Below are 15,623 nucleotides of genomic sequence, written 5' to 3' on the forward strand. Positions count from 1 at the left end.
ATACTTTTACCACTCAATTCAAAATGACTGGACATTATGGGCACAATGACTGATTTTCTATTTATTTCGTAAAAACCTTATTATTTTTATTGCATTTTGTCAAATAATACCCACTAATTTTGTGATCATTTTCATTTTTTATTTATTTATTTTTCATTATTATATTGGTATCGTACTCATAATTTCAATACATCCTCGTCAGTAAAATATTTATTTTAAAATTAATATAAGATACAGAGTCCAATTAAAAACAAGTATCATTAATAAGTAATTTTGTAACCCATTTGTTTTAAGATATGCGCACATATATTTAATATTTATCTATCACTAATTAATTATTACTTATTATTACTGTTGACACGTAGTACGTATATATGTATTATACAGTCGTTAAACGGGTGAGAGCCCAAGTATAAAAAATAAATTACAGCTCATACATACAATATTAATTAACATTTCTTATGAATTTTGCGATAAAAACAAATAATATCGTAGGAGAGTCGTTGAAAAATTATGTTTAACAAGAGGAATAGTTGGAGATGAAGTTGAATGATGAAGAAAAAGAAATATGAAATGGTGCCTGCGAGGGAAAAATAGATGTACCTTTGACAGAAAAATTAAAATATATTAATGAAAGAAGTACATCGCATATAATTATATGATGTTCAATTGAAATCCATTGATTTGACCCAGAATACTGAACAACCACGAAGTTTATATACAATTTTGCTGAAGGTAAACGCAATAATGCAAACAATACGTGTCAGCATAAGTGGACAGACCTAGTTCGTGTATGAACTTAATTTTTTTTTAATTTGTTTGAATGATTGTTTTATCGTAATTTAAAGTCTGGTATTCCTTTATTCTAATATATTAGTTTTGATTGGAATATATTTAATTATATTATCATCAATTACTATAAACTTGAATATTTACAAATCTACAAACACAGACTTACGCAGACATGAATTTCAAGATTATGCCTTCAAAATTCTTGAGACATCTTATAACAATAAAAATTATCATGTTTTAATGTTTAAATTAGTTACAAACAATAACAATGTGCTATATATATTTTTTCCGAATTTTTTACAAGTTTTTTTACTATTTATTTATTTAAGATATATCAATATTATAATATATTAATATGTTTTCTTACAGATTTGATAATAATTTAGTAAATTTAATGTATAATTATTATTATATTATACTATTTAAAATTAGAAATATTTTTTAATATCCAAATTGCAATACATTATAATTAAAAATTATATTCTTTACGTATAGTTCAAAAATAACTACATTACATGTAAATAGTAAAACGCTATTTTAATCACAGAATTTTATTAATTGTAGTCCCTTTAATAACGATGAATAGGTATATATAATATTACATGATTATATATTTCCTAAATTGTTACTGTTTTATACTCTAAGAGAGTAATTATTTCGTTTTACGATGATGGTATTTATATGTGAATGTGTGTGTTTGTGTGTGTCTGACATCACAAAATATACAGGAACCATTCTCTTATATATTCTTAACATTCGGTAAGGTCATTGGTACTACACTTGACCTAATTAATACTTTAAAAGGTCATATTAAATTGTATATACTTCTCTTAATAATTTAGAAAAACTAACAAGAAACAGGGGACAATGAAATTATTTAAGCATACCTGTCGTATAAAGAACACCGATTGACAAAATTGATTTAATTTTTTTCTTGAACTTCAAAAGTAATTAAATAATGAACCTATAGTCTTGCAATTTATAAAAAAAAATATTTATATAATCATTTTTTAACTATAAAATAATTTCTTATATTATTTCTTAATAATATTTTAAATGTTTTTTTTATTATTATTATTATTTAAGATAACTGTATTTTTTTTTTTTATGCAAGTAATGCAATATGATCTTCATAAGTAGTTGTAACGCAATTTTTAAAATATCAGATATACTTATTTAACTTAAGCGCAATTTTTAAATATATATTTGAATTTCAAATGTTGACGGAATTCGAAGTGTGTTTTTTTTCAAAATAAAAACAATATATGTATGTATAACCTATTAACCTATAGCACAAGTTAAATATTTGAGCCTCAGGTTAAAAACTGTACATTTGAAAAATATACATTTAATTTGTAATTGGTATTAATATAAAGCATTAAGCATAACATGTTACTATTTACATTTGAAACGTCTTGGAGGATTACTAGAAATTGTGGGCACTGCGAGATTTTTGACAAGAGGATTAGAGTGTGAGATTAGACGATTGTATAAGCGTTTGTAATGTAGTTTAGCTTCTTTGTGCACGGTTTTCAATTTGAGACCCGAATGAATTATATGGTTAGAGACATAATATAGAGGGGCATTAATTTTCTTATTGCAATATTTTGGAAAGTTTAAATTGGATATTTAAACGAAAAATAACCATTTTCTTCTAATGAATTCAGTTATTTTATTGTAAATTAAAAAAATATTAATCACAAAATCAAAACTATTTGGCATTACGTATCTATATCGATTATTATTTTTAAACACAATAAATTTTCATAAATATTTAGAATCATTTTAAGCTATATTATAATTTGTATCATCAAATAAAATAAATAACATAACAAAAACAAAATTACTCATAAAAAATAAGCGTTTTCTTTAAGATGTAACTTACACCTTAGATAATATGATAATCATTAAATAATTTTAAATAATTTTTTGATAAAATATAGTTGATATCTTCAATAACAACTTCATTTTTATGATATAAAGTATATGATAGAACGATTACGATACGATTGAGCATAAAAGACCTTGTTTGTGACACGATTGAGCAAATTTGTCGGTGTATCAAAGGAAATCGGATACAAACGAAAATCTACAGAATTTAGTATAAAATAAACTCTGCAAACGTTGCCATTTTAAATTTTGAACTATATTATATAAAAAATATTTATTTAAATAATTATAATAATACAAAATATAAAATGTCAAAAAAATAACATGATTTCATATTCAATAATATTGTTACATTTCATAAATCTATTTTATGATAATAATAATAACAGTTATGAAAATAATAAAATCAAAATATGGTATTCAGAAGTTTTAATCACGTTTATATAAACATGAGAAAATTATTGCTGAACATTTATTATTGTTACACCTTCATCTTAAAAGATTATTTTTTTTCATTCTCCAATTAATTTATATTTGTATAAATTCACTAGGGTCAATTCTTTAAAAAAAAAAAAAATTCAATTATAGCCTTTTTCTTATAAAATAATTGTTATACTGTCTAGATTTATATTAAAAATTGAAAATATGGAAATATGAAACGCACTGTATGTGACACAACTATAGGACGTGATCGAACACTGGTATTACTTCTATAATAATTTTGAAATTGTATCTTAATTATCTTATATTTTCCCCTAAATATAATATATAGATAACAATATATAACGTTGATATTAATCGATAACCTTCTCGATAAAGCTGGTCTTGGCTTATAATAATTGGCTTAATAATGAGAAAAAATAATAAATTACAATATTTCGACAACGTGAATAATAACCTAACCTACGGCAACGTCCCATAAATTAATATTCTATACTCAATCGTGATGCTGAAAAGGTATATGTTAAATCGTGCTTTACTGAATAGAACACTTGAAATTTAAAATCCTCTGAATAGGTAGGTACATAAGTAATGATGTATAAAACTGTCTACTAAATAAAATTCTTAATAACTATATTGCTAGGTAAGTATATTATTATACTTTCATCAAATCAGCGTCGTTATAATAATGATTCAATGAATACTTAACAGTTAAATTAAATTTATTTTAAGAATATTAAGATACACTTTGATAAAACTACAATATTAGTAAACGAAAATCATATTATTTTATTGGCACTAAAATATAGATTGTGTTATATATTATATCAATAATGCTTTATGCCTTTATCTATAAAAAAATACTGTATCCATCTATCGTACTAGTATATAATAATGTTATGAATTTAAGTTAAACTATTCCGTTTGATATTTAATATATAAATTATATAACGAAGAAAATGGTACTTACTTACTTACCTACTCGTGAGATTTTTGTTATTAGTAGTATTTAAAATTCTGAACGGAGTGAGGAATGTATTGATTTTAGAATGATGTGTTTTTTTTTTTATGTGTGTGTGTCTGTGTACACCTTAACTTGTCGAACAATGCTTCAATTTAAAACATCAGTTGTGGTTTCCAGTGGCAAATTGAATATCCTTGGTGCATTATAGAAGTGAAAAGTAAGAAGTTTCTAGCAGTTTTCCAAAAATCGATTTTTTTTTTTTATGTAGTTATAACTCAAAAATGAATCACTGCACATACTTGAAATTTCCCCCAAATATTTATATAAGTGTATAAATACATATACACTGTTAAATTTTCAAAGTGTTTTTGAACTGACAACTGAAATTTTCGATTTTTCTAAGTATTTTTTTTTTTTTTTTTTTTGAAACGTTGATAATAAAATTTTAAAATAACTTGAAAATTGAATACAAGATTTTTTTTATAAGCGTTTAAATTTCAAATTTTTACGAAATATGTCAAAATTGCGAAAATTTGTAAGTAATTTTGTAGTTGAAAATTCATAAAAATTTTAGCATTTAGTAGCTACGAATTGGAAATTTAATACAAGATTTTTCATAAGTTTAGCTTACAATAATTATAAGAAAATAATTTTAGATTTTGGTTATGGTTAAAAATTGTTATGTTTTAGAAACTTGAAACATGCACCAGTTGTTGTTTAAATAGACATTTTCTGTACTTGATTTAATTTTGAGGTATTCAAGTCATTAAAACATGAACCACCTTATTCATCACTCACTGGAAAATAATAATTATATCCTTTGGGCCTAGGCTGACAAATCATCTCTGTTCAAAATCCTTTTTTGTATACAATGATACCTATCATCGTATTCAAATTTAACACATCCATTATAGTGACCTACTCTGTGTCCAAGGTCCACTCAATATCTACTATACAGCAGAGCGTTACTCACTTGACCACCTTTTTTTTTTATTATTTAATTAAAAATGTTATGAATATACCCAACTAATTTCATTAATTTCAAAAGGCAATAACTTGTGCATTTTAAAATATACAATAAACATGATATACCAGACAAAATATTAAAAAATAAATTAAAAATTAGATCACTAAAAATTCGTCAATTGAGTTTCAATATTATGATTTTATCTGTATTATACTCTAAATATGTACAATAAATATTATTATTTATTTATTTTAAGGCTTTAACATTAATAGTAAGTTTCCAGCCTAGTTTTGTAAACATATCAAACGCACAATAACTTAAGTCTAAAAACAATAAATATCCATAATTTTTAAATATTTTCATGTATTAATTATATTTTGTGAAAACACTTATATGTATTGCTATGGTAATTTTTTCGTTGAATGTTTGTTGTAGTTATGATAAATTATTAAAAAATGTGTATATGTCAGAGTATTTAGGGCAGTGATTGATTGAAAGATTTTACAATTACATATTGTGTCTCAAACTGAAGTCAGTTATTTGTATATTAGATATAAGTGTTTAGATGCGTATGTCCTATTATCATTCAAGTGGTAACTACTTCGTCTCTTTTGTTAATGCCAAGAAGATATTTCTATTTTTTAATGTTAAGTTTTATATTTTTTAGTTTGTTTAAAAAGTAATAAAAAAAAGTTATTCTTCTAATTGGTCATGCTTCCATTGTTCTGATTTTAATATTGTACAGTAGACATCTCTGATTTTAAGTTTATTTTGTGGAAAACTGAGATGATGAGGTTTCGTTCATCATTAAATTTACTTTTTAAATTCTGAGTATTCCAATATCTGAAAGAGCCCACATGAATATTATTTGTTTATTAATTTATTACAGTTGAACTCAATTAACTTAAGCTTTATCAAATTGAAATCTTTGATAACTTGAACTTTTCCGCTATACCTACTTAGAATTCTTATATTTAAGAAGTGTAAAAATCATGTATAACTCGAATATTTCATAAAAAAAATTAAAGTTTAAATTTTATTGAAATCAATGATAAATGGTTTATCAATTTACTATCCAAAATAACGTCATAAATTGATATGTTCTTAGAATCTTTAACACTTTGTACATTTTAATGAGTCGATGAGTCGTGTTTATTAGATTTGATTTTTCAAAACGCTTGATATCTAGATATTTAAATATCTTCTGGTCTTTTCCACATCGAGTTAACCACAGTTTGACTGTATTAGTTATTGATATAAAATATTCTTGAATGGTTTTGGTTAGTGTGTGTTAGGTATATGATTTATTTCTTAGATAAAAATGTTTAATTGTTCACTGGTAATTATAGTGGAGTTAATTCTATATATATTTATTATACGTGTATGTGTGTGTGTAGTTTTTATATCTAAGTTGTAATTCGGGATTCTCCTGCATTATTGTTTCTACCAGACTTCTTCTCAATGATCATGAAACCAAATGTATTCTATTTAAATATATTGTTATCTTATGGTCATTTTTTTTATTTGGACTTTATTTCACGTAGTGTTTTATGTTGGTAGGTAATTAAATTTGTTATATTATTTATATTATTAATAATAGGCATATTTTGTATTTTATATTCATTTTTTAACCGTTACATAAATTAACATATTTTTTTCATTTATCTACCTTAACAAAAACGTTTTATTTAAATTTTATAGAGATATATAAAGTACCTAAAATAAATTATAAGGTAATAATCATTTTTATTTGAAATGATAGGTATTACCCATTTTCTTTTTTTTAATAAATATAAATACTGCAGTCGTCTTTGTATTACAATTAACAATCATAATAAAATATGACTATAATAATATAATAGGTTACTTAATCATTTCAGCGTATTAGTAGACATTTAATATTATTTATTTTTCAATACAAATAAAATATTTCTGCAGAAATAACATAAATAATGAGCACCGTGATTATAGTATCAACTAATAAATCAATCAAATTTTAGAAATAAAAATTCCTATTTGAGAAATTGTGTAACTATTCAATTTAAATAATTAAATTTGTTTTAACCCATTGCATTGTTTCAGTTACAATAGGTAGATAGGTACTAGTTATTATTAATTACATATGAATTACTAAACTAGTGGCTTTATACTGTTCAACGACAATACAAACTAAACATATCATACCCAATCTGTGACACACTGATAAATATCTAGTACATAATATACCTACTCATTTTTATAATAATTTCAATAAACAATATATATTAACATACCTATATAAGTTACTCAAAATAATTAAAAATGACAATCACTTCCATCAATCGTTTTTAACAATTTTAAAAAAAATTGTATTTAAATAAACTACACGATATTCAATATTTTCTTTTCATAATTCACGATTACAGTTTAGTGCGTTTTAATTGTTAATTTGTTCATTAAATATTATATTAAAATACAAAGTATACCTGAAATAGTTGACAAATAGAAACGACTAATTAACTTTATCAATATTTATTTATCTATTTATTTTTTTTTTTATTACTATTAGTTTTTGACAATATTCATGTAAGAACTAAAAAAAAAATAGAACAAACAAATTTTGTTTTGTATTTTATTACATAAAAATGTTATGTTTGTGGCAGATCTCTGTATAGTGAGACTTTAAATTTGTGTATCTATCTTTAAACATTTGCCACATGGTTTACGTTTTCACTGATTTTGAAATGATTTTGTACTTTTCCAATGAGGCAACGAAATAATATTTTTATTTTTATTCTTTTTTTAATAATATATTTTCATTGTTTTTTTTTTTTTGCTAAATGGAAGATATTTTTTAGATCTTCCTTGGTAAATAGCTATAAGACATAAGTACATTAAAAAATAACTAAAATTAAAATTAAACAATTAAACCTTCAGATGAAACTGCAAACTTACTAATTCATATCTATGAAATAAACTAATCAAAGAAAAATTTTATAAAATTTAAAGGTTTTAGTAAAGAAAATAAGTTGTAAGTACAACAAGTAACAACCCATTTGATAATGTTTTAATTGTATTTCTTATTTATAAAGTTATATTTATACAAAATATAATTTCATTATTTTGTGTTATTTTATCATTACAGATTATGTTAAACACATTGACGCAGTCTTGGGTGATAAAGCTGAACTACCATGTAACGTTCAAACTGTCAAGAATTCAACAGAACCACCGATTCTAATAATTTGGTATAGAGGACAAGACTATCCCATTTATAGGTATGTAATTATTAATAAAATACTATTATAATTTGAAAAAAAGAAAAATCAGGAAGGACACAACTTCCAATTCAAAACACTCAATTAGTTTCATTGAATTCCGTTCAAGATACTATAGTAGAAAATTATTATTATTTAAAATTATAAACAAGAGGTTTATATATTGTAGAATAATCCTTAACATTTTGTTATTAAATCGAATATCAAAAAGGTGAAACAATAAATTGACCAAGACACCAAGTACTTACTATATAATCAGAAAATATTGATAAATTATAAAATACTAATCTATTAAGTAATATAAGAAATAGGCATACACCATTAAGAAGAGATTAAACCACCATACCCACGGAAATTAGTTTAAAACATCCCATTCTCAAAATGTGTTCATTCGTCAATTGTTACTAATAACCTCAATAAAAAATATTTGAATATAAAAATGTAAGACAACTAAATCTTTTTAAACTGCATAATAAAAAAAAACTTACATCTAATAATCACTTTAAACGGCATATGTGTGTCTATATGTACCATTTCAAGAATAATCTACATCACAAAAATCTCTATTAATAAACTTATGGAAATTTCTCATAAACCGATTTACAACAAAACACCCTTCACATTACCTGTGGGCTGTTGCTAATAATTTGATTACACCCAACAATCAATTTAAATATTAATATGTAAGAGTACTTTGTTATCCTATCATTTATCAATATCTCCACTCGTATTGTAAAGATATGATTGTCGAGTAGAGTTGCGTAAAAATAAGAAAATGTTGAAATCACGCCATGAACAAAATACCTGCTGCGTTTATAAAAGGTTCGTACAAAATAAAATTAAATGAAGCGAAAATGCCGATTCTGAACTGCGTTCAGAAATTGCGATATTTTAGAGCACGTCTATTTTATGATTAAAAAAGTTTTCCAGTCAAATTTCGACCATTCAACGATGCTAGCCTATGTATTCATCGACGATATAAATTAAAATTGTACATACCCAAAAAAATTATATTATCATATTATTATATGTAAATAATAAATATACATAACATTTTATGCGTGTTCCGAATATCTAAAGGTGGATTGTACATTTTCCTATCTGACAATTTATTAGTTAATAATTTATTAGACATTATCCAATTATTAAAATACAACAACGCGTGTTTAAATTATGTAAATTATGTAATACTAATAAAAAAAAAAACCATAGCATATCATAAAATTGTATTCCCAATATACCACCTGACACCATCGTCGTAAACAAATGCAACTAACTTAATGCACTATAATGTGGTTCAATTTCTTTTTTAAAAGTTAAATTACAAATTGAAGAATTCTTCCATATTTTATGTTTCCTTTGTCAAGTTTCATGGTTATATAAATAGATTTTCGGCGTAAATCCTAGAATGAAACTAAGCATAAAATATTTATATTTATCCAATGATTCAGTAACGTGTTTCTTATATAAATTTTAAAGTCACATTGCATCTAAATTTTCAGATAATACTTACATATTTAAAGACGTCAAATTAAAATTTACACCAATTGATATTCAAAAGAAAACTATTAATATTAATTCGAAACCAAAGTTTCTAATTTAGTATTAATTACGTAGCATCGCGATATTGAGTAAATTTTATTCAATGATGAAAAAGATTTTATCGCCTTTCGAGGCATATTTAAAAATAACTAATGACATTTCAATCCATATTTAGTTTACTCAGATAAAATCATCATCAAACAAAAACCTTTAGATATAATCATGAAAATTAAACCAAGTCACCAAAATAAGAGTAGGTACCATCAATATAATAATCCACTTCGCAAAAAAATATAAACACAGTATTCTATTTACCTATATAAGCAAATCTAACAACATTTTTGAAACTCCTGGGTCATAATTTCCTATTTTCATCAATATATTCTCATTTTCCCAGAAATCGAAATTGAAAAAAAAATATATTTATTATAACTTATAAGGTATTGTGAATTTATCGTTGTTTTGAATTTTGTATAAACATAAGTATATGACTTTAAATATATATATATATATTATATTATTAAACATATTATATAGATGTCTATCAAATATTTAAATATAACTTTAGTAACTATTTTAAGTTTTATCAATATTAAAATACAATAATAACTATAAATTTATGATCACTTTATGAATTTAGACTTATAATCAATATAAATTCAAATTAATTAAAACCGGTCAATACGTGAATATGTTGATGTGTGGTTACTGTAAAGCAGTTAGCGAAAATTAGACATTTAAATAACTTAATACTCGTATTAAAATAATAGACCAATATCCCATATTTAAATTGACAACACGTTTCCGTACATTATCGTTAAGAACTATATAAATATTATAAATATCAGAAGAAGTTTACTTCAGAAACTGACTTCATAGACTGACTATAATTCCATATTGTAAAACTATTGTTCGTCGAAGACTTTGTTCCAGACACATCGCCGCGAGTGCATAGTCATCCTCAGTTCTAATAGAGTTTAAGTATAATATAATTACTTTGTACTATATTATGGTTAGTAAACTGTTTTAATAATTATTATCATTATTCAAAAGTACAAGTGTTCTGTTTTTCATTTACTTTTCTAAGCAACGCAAAAAAACTCCACATTGAGTGTGTGCTTTGTCGTTTAAATAGGTAATTATTGTTGTAACCGATCGCAGTGTCTTGCACAACGACACACACTACATAAAATAGAACCATTTTGAGTTTTATCGTCGTCCATCATCTACTTTAGTACGTAAATATTATAATGTGTTTCGATTAAAATATTTAACAATTCAAAATATCGAGTTTATCGTAAACTATGTATGTACCCAAATAAAGCACATTATAAATATATAGATTTACAAATGTTAAAAATAAATAATTCAAGCGTATATATGTGTTACTTCCATAATCATTATTTCTCCAGACTAATCTCAAGATTATACACGCATGTTGTGTTCTTGATTTTCTTCATTATAGGTACCTAAATAACACATACGTCAATCATATTATACCAATGCTACAGGCATAGCTGTATAAGACGTTAGGAATACGCTTGTTATTTTCTATTTCATATCAAAGCCACTGACGTCTTAATCTTAAGATTAATTTTGAACAGTGTATAGTGTTTTTATGTACCTACAGATGAAAATGGAGGTAACAATTTCAAATACTGAAGATATTAATTGATCAATATTTCAAGTGAAATATTAAATCAATACTATAGGTGTTACTGAATGTAAACATTCATCATCGATTAAATAAAAGAAAACTAAGTCTCCCCGTCTCTTCGCGTTTAATGAAATAGTTGTTAGAAAAATTAATTTATATACATTTTATATTTTAATAACAGCGTTGATCAGCGGGACCGCACAAGCAAACATTGGTCGGATCATTCTATGGAAGACAGAATCTATTATACAGAAAACAAAGGATTTGCTGTTATAATAATTGAGGACATACGTATAACTGACGGAGGTCAATACAGGTGCCGAGAGGATTTCAAGTATTCTCCAACGCGCAATAATTTTATTTTACTCGATATTATAAGTAAGTATTTACTGAATAACATTCAGCTCACGGCTGAAGTTAAATAAATAATGTGAATAAACTGAAACACTGAGTGATTAAACATAATCAACCTTTAACACTCCATTATGATATGTTATATTCTTGTGTTCATACCTATTACATATTATTTATGTCGTGTTACATTTTTACATTAAATTTAATTTCACGTGCTTTACGAAAATTATTACTTCTACTTTTTACCATTTATCTGTTATTTTCGTTGTTTTCAATGTATATTGTGTGGTTTTTTTTAACATCGTTGAACTTTAATGCATAATCACGAGTGAGCTTAATTATTTATCATTTTAAGTTGAAACCAAGTTAAGTAACCTTAGTACATATAACTTATACATGATTATTTATTAACTATCAATGAAAGTTCCGCACCATAATAGGTATACATTTTAAAAGTTTACCAAAGGATAAACATTATCCGATTGACCAAAGAACATAATATACCTATGTAATTAACATAATAATATGTAGTAAAAAATTGTTGTACTCTTTTAACGTTATTAAATTATTATAATATTATACATTTTAGAATTTGTATGCGAATGAAATTAAAACCACACGTTTCTTTATTTTTTTATAACTTCAAATCTCGTCATGGCATAAAAATACAATATAATATATAGTGTTTAAAAAAAATAATATTTTTTTTCTTGTAAAAATCACGGCTAGTGCACAAAATATTATAATCTTAAACATTAATACAATATTTCTATAACGACATAATCTAATAAATACATTTTATAAAAATATATTATGTAACTATTACTATTACTATTATGGATGTTACCAAAATGTTTAAAGCAACATATTATTAAAATTATTATGATTTAAACAGCTTAAATCGTCACACAGTCAAACACGAGAAGACGAATTTAAGTATTCATATAATTTTAAACAATTTATAATATACTCTCGAAAAATAAAAACATTATATTCTTATAAAAATGTTTATTTTATATGTATGGCACCTCCATTAAAAACAGCCATATGATTTTGTTTTGTTTTTGACTGCTCGCATCACTGAATAGTGAATATAACGCCCACTGCCGAGACAATTCTTTTGATTACACCACTATTATTATTTATTAAATACTATAAGTATTTATAATATTATATTATTACATAATATGTAATTTGAATACATTCTAGATTTCAGAAAAACTGAAATGTTCGTTCACTTAACTAAAAGAATGTTTTTATATAATTTATATAGCTGTTGTCTGTTGGAGTTCTGAAAAAATCTAGAATAAAACCATGTTAAACTCAATAATATTGATAAAAAAGAAATATTAGAAGTATTTCGTATATTATATTATTATTAGCGTAAAGTAGACGCCACACCCACATAATATGTTGTCTTCGTTTTCTTATGAACGTACAATATACCTAGTAAATTTGTGTTTTGAATTTGCCTCTATTACCAAAGTTAAATTTAAAACATGACCTGTTTTTCGACATGTTTTTATTACGATAATTTAATTTTTAAGCAAATTATGATCTAATAAAGTATTAAAATCTATACATTTATAAACTCGCTTAAAAATTAAAATATTATAAAAACAAAAACCTTATAAGTAATAAGATTATTTTTGACGGAAACGTCACTGACTATATGAAACTAATATACAAGAAAAAACTCTTAATGGTTTACACACATTTTCTAAAAGTTTTAATGTTCTAGGGAATAATTTTAAATCAATACTATTTTTGCTATTATTCTTTATTATTATCATTCATTAGGTTTTTTTTAATGAATAAATGACATTTTTCTAAGAATTTTAACAATATATGAATAAAAATTCAATCAAGTACGGTCAATCGATATTTTGTTATAGCATATTTATGCATTACCTAGCTTTCTAATGGTGTTACAAATATTTATTTAATGTATATTTAAAGCGTACGATTTATCAATGGAATTCAATTATAATATAATGTTTTGAAAAATATTTATGTGATAATAATTTCATTGAAAATTAAAAACTAAAACTATTTATACATAATTTTTCTAAAAATAAATGTTTCGTAATATTTAATAATATTACTATAGAAAAGACTTAACGGATGACTCAAAATTTTCGAGATCAAAATAAAGAATTGATTACCGATTACTACAACTGTGTACAAAACTAAAAATTATTAAAGTATACTAAATGCGTTGAAAATAAAATTTCAAATGTAATAATAAACGCATGTGTTAAAAAAAAAATGCACGTAAAATAATTCATAGGTTCAAAATATGATTACATACGCGGATTTCAATTTCACTTGTATTGGTGAATTTAACTACACTTGAAATAGAGACTTCCAATAAAAATTCACACAAAAACTACTACTTCTGAATATAAGTTTAAATAAGTATGTTGTCGTTCAACAAATTAAAAACCATAAAACTGATAAATGATTGTAATAAAAACTAGTTAAAAAATTAAACATTTTCTATATTAAAAATTAAAATTAAAAAAATAGCATCAATATAAATATTTTTTTAAGTCAATGATTTTTTACTTTAATAAAAAACACCTCGTATGAAAACTATTAATAAATATTTTGATCACTGTTTGTCTATTTACATTAATAATACATATTATTAGCATCTTTTACCTGATGTAAAAAATACAAATAGGTTTTTTAAATATTTTATTAAAATTAACAAATGAAAATTATTTTTATTTAATTTATTTATCAATATTTATTAATTTATTTCAATAAAGTGTACTATATTTTATTAGGTAGGAATTAATACAATATTTTTTCGTTAAATATAATACATAGTTAAAGAAATACCTAGGTAATGAGGACTAGAGGAGGTGGCTGGTGTCTACAGAATGTCAGCGCCACAAACAGGCTGTGGCATTTAATAATTATTGATATATTATATTGGAATTCAATAATATACTGTTTGAATTTATATATATATATATATTGTGCCAGTATGACAATAATATTGAAAAAAATAAACTATTATCGAAGTATATTAAAAAATAATACAAAGAACTAAGACTAGATTATTAGTTGTATAAATGTAGTTAATGTAGGTATAACGTCCTTAAAAATTACTTATTTTATTGGCTAAATATGTCTTTAACTAGAGAGAAGGAAATTTTAAAAAATTTTACAAATTTTTCTCTTATGTTTTTATTATAAAATACCTAGGAAAAAAGTAGGATTACCATTTTAATTTAAAAGGACATAATGAAAACCGTACTACAATCAATAGTTATTGTTAACTTCTATATTGTTATTTTTAATAATTTAAATGCAGTAATTAACCTCTTAAGCAAAACTTTACTGATATTTAAAATTAGTAATTATACAATAGCAAAAAAATCCGCATCTATCTGAGTACTACCTAATTTACTAATTGATAAAAAAAAGTACATAAAATATTTTTTAATAATATCTGAATACATTTTTGAAATTATTATTTAGAGAATTTTAACATTCAAGTGAATACTTACGATGTTTTTTGTATAAAAACCTATGGTGCTATATTATAGTAAACGGTTTTGCGTGAAAAATAACCACTCAAACTACAGTAAGAAATTAAATTCTCACGTTACAGAAGAAAATATTTTTTCATATCGTAGTGTTTTGTTTTATTTACTTATTTATTTTATTAATATTATAAATACAAATAACATTTAAGTTTAAAAAACTCAAAAATAACTTATTTTAAAATAATAATCACTTTGTTTG

General features: G+C 23.6%; 1 protein-coding gene across 1 annotated transcript in view; it reads left to right on the forward strand.

Annotated features, from left to right (window-relative positions):
• Nucleotides 1–15,623, forward strand: part of LOC114129926 (nephrin-like) — a 224,564-nt gene that overhangs the window by 154,064 nt on the left and 54,877 nt on the right. Inside the window, exons 3-4 of the mRNA XM_050205855.1 lie at nucleotides 8,179–8,311; nucleotides 11,692–11,888. Coding sequence (XP_050061812.1) covers nucleotides 8,179–8,311; nucleotides 11,692–11,888 — 330 coding nt within the window. The remainder of the gene's footprint in view (nucleotides 1–8,178; nucleotides 8,312–11,691; nucleotides 11,889–15,623) is intronic.

The sequence above is a fragment of the Aphis gossypii genome, chromosome X, assembly GCF_020184175.1.
Source record: "Aphis gossypii isolate Hap1 chromosome X, ASM2018417v2, whole genome shotgun sequence".
Classification (NCBI taxonomy): Eukaryota; Metazoa; Arthropoda; class Insecta; order Hemiptera; family Aphididae; genus Aphis; species Aphis gossypii.